Source organism: Cladophialophora yegresii (assembly GCF_000585515.1).
Source record: "Cladophialophora yegresii CBS 114405 chromosome Unknown aczIN-supercont1.6, whole genome shotgun sequence".
Lineage (NCBI taxonomy): Eukaryota > Fungi > Ascomycota > Eurotiomycetes > Chaetothyriales > Herpotrichiellaceae > Cladophialophora > Cladophialophora yegresii.
This window is the reverse complement of record NW_006913050.1, coordinates 1353002-1361331: the sequence shown is the minus strand read 5'-3', so window position 1 is coordinate 1361331 and position 8330 is coordinate 1353002. Positions and strand designations below refer to the sequence as shown.

Sequence of the window (8330 nt, the reverse complement as noted above, 5' to 3'; positions counted from 1 at the left end):
CATACATACATACATACATACATACATACATACATACATACATACATACATACATACATACATACATACATACATACATACATACATACATACGTACGTTCATACATACGTACATACACAGACAGCATGTGCCGCAAAATGTCCTGGCCGCTGAGATACTCGAAACCGCACACCCCCGACCCCGTTGGTCTGTAGATTGTTTGAGCCCTAAGAGCTCTTCAGTCGAGTTGCGCTGCGTTGCGTTGCATTGCGTTGAGGCGAGATGCGTGCATGCATTGGATTTGACTTTCCTGAGGGCAACGATGTAGTCTATTCGTCCTTGCATGTCGAACAGGAAGGCGTGCCTGCGTGCCTACGTGCCGACGTGCCTATATGCCTACCATGCTTTTATAGCAATAGGGAGATGCCTACAGGGTGAGAGCGTAGATGCGGACTAGAGGAAAGACTCGTCGTTTGTTTCAGGTCACTTTCTCCCCGTTCCCCATATTTCATCCCGTCAGTGATTGGAAACCTATCTACAGTAACTTAGCGTCGTAGAGCAACAGTTGTCCAGGGCAGGGCAGTGGGGTTACTACTAGATTACTGACACCGACACCGACACAGGACGGACAGGAACGATGAGAAACAGACATGCATGCTACCGAGCATTGTCATCGTGAACCTCACTGGTCTCGCCCTTCATTTAAATAGGTGCGCGTCCCATGACTCGGCTCCTCGCTACCAAGTTATCCATTTAATGACACCGTGCAACTCACTCAGTGGAAATAGCATTGCTGCGTGGGGGTACTCCGTGGTGAGCAATCTGAGAAATTGACCTGTCCAGTCCACAGGCTGTATCCGATGATAGATAAAGTAGAAAGAGCTTAAACGTCAGGCAGGGTATCCATCCTTCCATAGAGGGGATTTGACCATGGTGAATGGTGAATGTGTGGTCTCATATCATTCTTCGTGTTTCAAGTTTCAACTGGCATATTCCGTACTGACTGACTGATAGGCTTTGGAAAAAGGTCGACTCGGTGCCGGAGAATCTATGGCTTGGGTGACAGGAGTTGCACGAATTCTTCGTCTGCAGGTGGTGTCGAAAATATCAGCATTGGCCCTTGATCAAGCTTGATTTGACAACATCATTTAATGATAAGATGTACCCATCGGAGGCCAGCGACCACGGGTGGGACAACTGCACCGAAAGCAGGAAGGGAAACCCACAATCTATCGTTCCGTTGCTGTCCTTGTCCGCCTCACGGATCATCTCGTCGATCTCCTCGTCGGTCAAGTTCTCACCGAGCGACTTCATCACCTGGCGCAGTTCATCTGCGGAGATTGTACCGGAGCCGTCCTTGTCGAAGACGTTGAATGCCGCGCGGGTCTCGTGCGCGAAGTCCTGGGCTTTGACAGTCGTGGACATCATCTTGAGGAATTCTGAGCCACTTATCAGTCGCCGCGTCTCGGCAGGTAGAACGTCGAGTAGAAGGGGAGGACGAGGAGGTTATGAGGTTACCATCAAAATCTATGCTGCCGGAGTGATCGGCGTCGACTTCATTGATCTGTGTGGGGTCAAAGGTCAACTTCCGGGCGCATATAGCGGCAATGCATGTCTATTCTATATTCACGCGCGACTCACCATGTCCTGCAACTCCGAGTCGGAAGGGTTCTGGCCGAGAGACTTCATGATCTCGCCGAGTTCTTGGGCCGTGATGGTGCCTGGCACGTGACAATGTCAATGTCCGAACAATGCAGCGCGTTCTACAATTGGTTTCTCCCATTTGCGTCCCATCAGAGAGGCTTGGGCATTGATCACTGAGCCCCGTCATAAGGCTGAGGGTGCTGCATGCTAGGGCTGGGTGAATGGGACCTACCGCTTCCATCCTTGTCCTGTTCAAACATTAGATTGGCCAATCATGCCACCAGAGCACAATGATGACTCACAAAGAGGGCAAAGACGTCCTTGAAAGCCTTGGTCTCCTCCTCGGACAACGGTTTGGTGGCGGTGGGCGTCTACCATGAACACAAGGTCAGCCTGACCTGCGTGCAGAATGGACTGTACTCCAAGGCCGAGATGGAAATGCATAAGCGTGGTGAAATGAAGCTTTACCATTGTGGTCTTGTGTCTCCTGACCGAAGGTTGATTGGTATCGATCTTGTCAAGTGTGGGCGACATGTGGAAGAAGAAGGGGAAGAAAACGGAAGCAGGCTGCGATATGTATTTGCAGGAGGTGGTGGTATGCAAGGTCCTGACAGTGACAGGGAAATACGACCGCCAAGTGGAACAGGTCAGGCTGGTCACTCGCGGGACGGTGCGTGCGCGTCTGGCTGATTGCGTGGATCAACTGGGCTGAAAGGTGTCCCTGGACAGGCTGCAGAAGGATTCAAAACACACAGCTGGCCGGTCCAGGTCGCAAGCTTTGAGTTCGCTGTCCGATAACGTCAAACCAGGAGAGTGGGATCGGCTGTTTGGGATATCGGGCTGAAAGGAGCAGCTGAAACAAGGCGTTGATTTGATGCCTTAAGAATTGGCGGGTTGCTTGGGCGTGACTTGTTGGTGAGGTCAGTTTGCGAATCCATGGCGGGGAAGAAGGAGGGGGGCCAAATGCACGTGCTCGCTGGCTTGGAAGGTGAGGCGATGCATGCCGGTGGCGCGCCTAGTGTGGCGCGGCTAGGCACCTATGGGATTCAAATGACGGCGCGACTGACGCTTTCTATGACCAGACTGTTACTGCCGCTACGAGACTATTCGCTACTTAGAGGAGCACTAGAAAGAGCCGCTTAGGCCTCGACCGCCGCATAGTGGACACGACGGCAAGAAAAAAAGGTTGATCTGACTGTTCAGTATAAGTGACATCGACCGTATGCTGGCAACATCTCCAAGATTCCGGTCCTTTGCTCGGCATTCTGCAATGCTGCATCAGGCCATGTCAAGCACCAGCTCGGGGCCTCGAAATGGCAAACTGATATGTGAGTGCAACCTGCCTATCAACGCCCCATTGTGGAAGACGCTGGGCACAATGGGAGACCTGGTGGAGGTTTCCTCGCCCTGCCTGTGATCTCGGTATATGCCACATCGCGAAGAGGAGCTCCGTCCAACTCATATATGTCCAGTCGCACCGGGCGCGCCACCATCGGACCCGACCGAAGAACCAAAGCCCTCACAAGCCGCTCAATTCACACACGGCACGCTCACGCGCTCTCAGCTGGACGCCAACCCCTTCGTCCAGTTCCACAGATGGTTCTCCGAGCCGTCACTCGCACAGACAGTCCCGGAAACCGTAACGCTTAGTACGGCAAGTCTACCTTCTGGCCGGGTCTCTTCGCGCATGGTGTACCTCAAGGAACTCGACAGCCGGGGTTTCGTCATTTACTCCAACTTCGGCACGTCTCGCAAGTCCAGGGACCTGGCAAGCAACAAGTTCGCGAGTCTTTGCTTCTGGTGGAAGACCATGGAGAGGCAGGTCCGCGTGGAGGGGGTGGCCGAACGGTTGAGTGCCGAGGAGAGCCAGGTCTACTTTGACACGAGGGCGAGGGGCAGCCGGATTGGAGCCTGGGCTAGTCAGCAGACGAGTGTGCTGGAGCCGGCCAGGAAGGCAGAGGGAAGCCAGACAAGTGAAGGTGAAGGAGAAGCAGAGGATGATGGTAGAGCAGAGCTTGAGACCCGTGTCAGGGAGATAGAAGCGCGATTTCAGGGACAGGAGCATATCCCTGTGCCGCCGTTCTGGGGTGGTTTGAGAATCATACCCGAGACAATTGAGTTCTGGCAAGGCAGGGAGAGCAGACTGCATGATCGTTTTGTGTACACCAGGATAAATGGAGATGTTGGGCAAGGCGGCGAAGCGAAGTGGAAAATTGAGAGGTTGAGCCCTTAACTCGCGGAGCACACGAAGACTTCACACAGGGAATATTTCACACGGGGAATATCAGTGGACATGGGTCAAGATAGACGTTTCACATGGGGAGTTGGATTGTTCATCAGCTCCTCCTCCTACCAGCTCTTGCCGGTATAATATATCAACTCCCACCAGGAGGATCTAACGTCTGCGACCTAGACAAAAGCTCACCTGTCTAGATCCATCGATGAGTTGAGTAGAGATTACACTTGTGTGTTCTGTTGTACATGGCAAGATACCCCCCTTTTTACATTTCCACTTGACGGAATAGTCAAGTATGCTCCTACCGGCGCCACCGCCGGACAACAATCGAAGACTGCCAAATCTGTTTGCGCCATCCGCCATGCACAAAGCTGTCGCTGAAAAGACAGCTCACAGCTCGGAAACGCCGCCGAGGGTCATTGAACCACCAGTATGCCGTGATCCGTGTGTTCTTGGGTATCGTCATTAAACATAAGAGAAAGGGATTCGAGGCAAGCGAATTTGCGCCACTCTCGATCCAAACTTTTGGGGTAGAATGTTAGGCCGTAATACCGCCAACCAAGGCGAGGATCTTGTCAGCAACAGCCGCAGGGTAGCCCTTTCTCAGCATTTCTTGAGCAACGCCGTTGGCACTGGCATGATCCTCCACAGAAAGGAAAGCTCGTGTCATCGCTTCGTATGTGCTTGGTTCGCGCTTCTCCATGCCAAGTCCGTCATAGATTGCCTTGGCTTTCTGGATTTGACCAACGCCAGCCCAACCATGAATGAGAGTATTTGCGATGTAGGGAGTCATCGACACGCCGCGTCGCTGCATGTCGGCCATAAGCTCAGGTGTCTTCTCCACCTCATGATTGGCCACCATTGCCTCGAGTAGGTTCTGGTAGAGCGTGTCTGTGACGCGGACATTGCCGTCCTTCAAGATCGAGTCAAAGACAGCTCTTGCGGCGGGCATGTCGTGCATGACACAGCCCTTGGCATGGATCAACGACCCATAATGTACTGCCTCGGGCTGAATGCCGGTCTGCTTCATTTCGGATAGGAGTGACTCGGCAGCGGCCAGGTTGACCGGCTCCAACGAGGCATACGATTCGATGAGTAGCTTGTAGGTGTGGGAAGTCGGTTTGATGTTCTTGGACTTCATGCGCTCATAGTATTGAAGAACCTTGCTGCGGTCCCGCTTGGTATTGAGGAAGTACTGGATGATCGAGTTGTAAGGAGCGGGCCGAGGACGATAGTTTGGTGCGGCCTCCATCTCATCGAACATGTCGACAGCGAACCGCTCTTCACTGGTCCTGCAAAGAGCATTCACTAGTGTGCCATAAGTAACAGAAGAGGGACGGATACCACGACCCTCCATGTCGCCGAAGTAGCGAAGACAGTCATCAATACGTCGAGCTTTGCCTAGTTTGCCGATGACAGCATTGTACAGAAAGACGCTGGGGGTAACGCCTTCGGCCAAGGCACGTTGGAAGATCTTGACAGCTTCCGTAGCCTCGTCGAAGGTGCCTTCCAAAGTCGTGATATAAATGCCGAAAGTATTGGCAGAGGGTGCCGCACCCATATCCAGCAGGTCTTGGTGGATTTTGCTCGCTCGTTGCCCGTCACCAACAGTTAGACAGGCTGCAATCATGGAGTCCAAGATGGAAACCCAGCCAAGGCGGACGGATGGAATCTGCAAGGACATTGGGACGTCCGAGTGCGCCATGCTCAAAATCTCCTGAATCAGGTTTCGCTGCTTGGCCTTGCCAGCGGCAGTGATAAGCTTGGCATATGCAGAGTAATGCAAGTTCCTGCCTGCGCGACGGACGTTCCTCAATCGGGCGAGACCGTCATTGAGATGGTTCTCAATGCGTCCGGTCGTGCTCTCAACCATCTCAGAAATGGCTTTGGAGGCTCGGAAGTCTGTTGTATGAGCGTAAGGATCGTAGGTGTCAGCAGCCGACCCGTCGAGAGACGCGGGATGAGGCGACAGGGGCGATTGAGCCAAGGTCACGGGCGCCGGTGCAGCAGGTTGAAGGAGATCCTTCCAACGCTGGAGGAGATCGGGTCGAGCAGCACCCACTTTTGGCAGGCTTTCGCTTACAACGTGTACCGTCGATGGATCCATCAATATGCCGCGGTTGAGCACGGTTTCCAGCAGATGAGCAAATCGGATAGGGTGGGCGATATCAACGCCCTGCGAAGACATAAGCATCTGTGCCTGCACGTGAAGAGCAAGAGCGATATCCTGAGCGTTGAGCTGATGAACGCAATCCGGTCCCAGGCTGGCAATGGCATGCTCGGCCACAGGAGAGACCAGGCCACCGTTTTCGATCATGGTGCGTAACATCGAGATGCTTGTACTTGGAGAAACCGCGACTTGTTGACGGGACAATGCTTCACCAAAAAGGATAATTGCCTCGTCAATTTCGGCGACAGCTAGTTGACGAGTAGCATCGGTGGCAGTCGCGGATCGGATGCGCATGAACATGGAGCGAGCCTCAGCAACAGCTTCTTCCACAGAGCCGGAGCTGATCAGTGCCAAGGCGTACATTGTGGCGAAGTCGGTGTTCGGAACAATTGGCGAAGATCGAGCACCATTCCAGATGGACTTAGCCTCATTGATGCCACCATTCCGGATATGCATAGCAGTAAGCGCCAGAACAGGCTCGGCCTTGACGTTGGCGACATTGATCGCATTAAAGGACTGCACGGCATCAGCCACGTCGCCAGCGTCAGCCGCAGCGACAGATATCCTCGAAAGTGCCTCGTCGCGGATAGCAGCATCCAAAGTGAAATCGGCGATGCTTGAGATCGCAGCAGAAAAGGCTTTGTTGTCGATGTGATGTTGAACAAGGCTGTCCAGGACGAAAGAACTCGTCAGGTCAGTCGAGAGCGCCTGCTCATTTGCAGAATTCTTGAACGACTGAAGAACTTTCTCGTAAAAGCGTAGACCAGTCTCAGCAAGGCCACAGGCGTAGTAAGCCTTGATCAAGGAAGCATAAACCTTCATGTCAAGGGGATCATTGGCGGCTCTGCTAATTGCCAAGTCGCGGTACTCTTCGTACAAGCCCTGGGCAGCGTGGACGTCTTGTGCTGCAGCCTGGGCGTCGATGACGACCGTGTACAGCTGAGGCGCAAGAGGAATTTGCTGCGCATTCATGTCGGCCAACAGCGAGTTCATATTGTCAATCATTCCCGCCTGAGCACAAGCCTTGACAAGCGCGTTGTAGACAGTCGCAGAAAGGTGGAAGTCCTCGAGCGTGGCCCGCGCGATGTTGTAAAGCTTCGTGGCAAATGCAATTGATGTGTCGGCGGCGTATAACTGCTGTTGTCTGGTGGCCGACGGGAAGACCAAGGCGCCTCCACTGCCGTAACGAGCAGCTCGCTCACCAAGGTTCTTTTGAACCTGGTAGGACTCAAGACTTCTGGCTGCTAGGAAGCGGAGCAGAATCATGTAGGAGGTGGCATTGAGTTCCACTGAACGTTTCGCCATATCACCATAGACTTCGAGAGCCCTGGGCCAAGGCTGATAGCCATTGCTGAGATTGATAGCGGAAACCAGTATATGATTGTAGGCTTCAGTCGTGGGCACATGGCCATCCTTGATAATTGCTTCGAACAAAGCAGGAATTTCCGCGTATCGTTGTTGATGGCCTAGCTCAACAATCTGTTGGGAGATGACAGACTCGTCTGATGCAACCGAGATGATGTCGGTAGGTGGGGTGGATTGCTCAGGAGAAGCCGAGGATCCCAAGTCGCTCAAACGAGTCCGCTCATCACGGGGTGTCGGTACCCGTGTGCTTGCAACGGGACTTCCTACGTCCTCATGAAAGACAGCGTCCTTCTGAACCTGGTGCAAGGCTATCTCCTTCGCGATCTCCTGATCCACCTTCGCAAGTGCTTGTGCTTCGGCGAAGGCTTCTTCGGGTTCGGGGACTTTGGGTGTGGCAAGTTCGCTGTTGACACGCGAGACGGACACGCGAGCCGAGGGTCGGAGGAGGTCCACGGCACGAACAGACTCGACTCTCTGGTGTTTTGCATTGGGTAGGACCTTGTCTTGATTTTTCCATCCTATCCTCCTCGCGTGTTCATGCTGCTTCCAATCCGAATCGTCGCCCGTCTGTTGCGCATGTTGCCACGCCGCATAGTACTGGGCTAGACCAGCATCGCCACCTCCTGCTTGTGTAGTGTATCCGGCCTTCGCGCCTGCGCCAGAGCCAGATGGACCCGCGAAAGCACTTTGGAGTTGGGCGGTCTTTGCGAATTTGGTGAGAGGGTAATTTTGGAACTGTCCAAGAGACTGGCCAGCAGCAACAACGGATGGAGCGTAGGTATGAGCGATTCCCTTTGCAACACTGACACGAGCGAGATGTGCGAAGGGCTTGAAAGGCATTTAGGGGTGTAAGAGACCCTTCCTATTGAAGAGCGGTCGTTGGAAATGGATAGATGGCGAATAGGGCAGGTTCATTTGACGACTCGAAAGCCGTC

At 53.5% G+C, this 8330-nt stretch overlaps 3 protein-coding genes across 3 annotated transcripts; 1 reads left to right on the top strand and 2 right to left on the bottom strand.

Annotated features, from left to right (window-relative positions):
• Window positions 1–1087: 1087 nt before the first annotated feature.
• Window positions 1088–1669, bottom strand: A1O7_08499 (calmodulin; the record flags this gene model as incomplete). Its single annotated transcript, XM_007762491.1, has 3 exons — window positions 1088–1419; window positions 1499–1544; window positions 1622–1669. The coding sequence occupies 3 exons, from the start codon at window positions 1667–1669 to the stop codon at window positions 1088–1090; spliced, it is 426 nt and encodes a 141-aa protein (XP_007760681.1).
• Window positions 1670–3050: 1381 nt separating this feature from the next.
• On the top strand, window positions 3051–3857 carry A1O7_08498 (pyridoxamine 5'-phosphate oxidase; the record flags this gene model as incomplete). Its single annotated transcript, XM_007762490.1, has 1 exon — window positions 3051–3857. The coding sequence occupies one exon, from the start codon at window positions 3051–3053 to the stop codon at window positions 3855–3857; it is 807 nt and encodes a 268-aa protein (XP_007760680.1).
• A 541-nt stretch (window positions 3858–4398) lies between these two features.
• On the bottom strand, window positions 4399–8235 carry A1O7_08497 (uncharacterized protein; the record flags this gene model as incomplete). Its single annotated transcript, XM_007762489.1, has 1 exon — window positions 4399–8235. The coding sequence occupies one exon, from the start codon at window positions 8233–8235 to the stop codon at window positions 4399–4401; it is 3837 nt and encodes a 1278-aa protein (XP_007760679.1).
• Window positions 8236–8330: the final 95 nt, after the last annotated feature.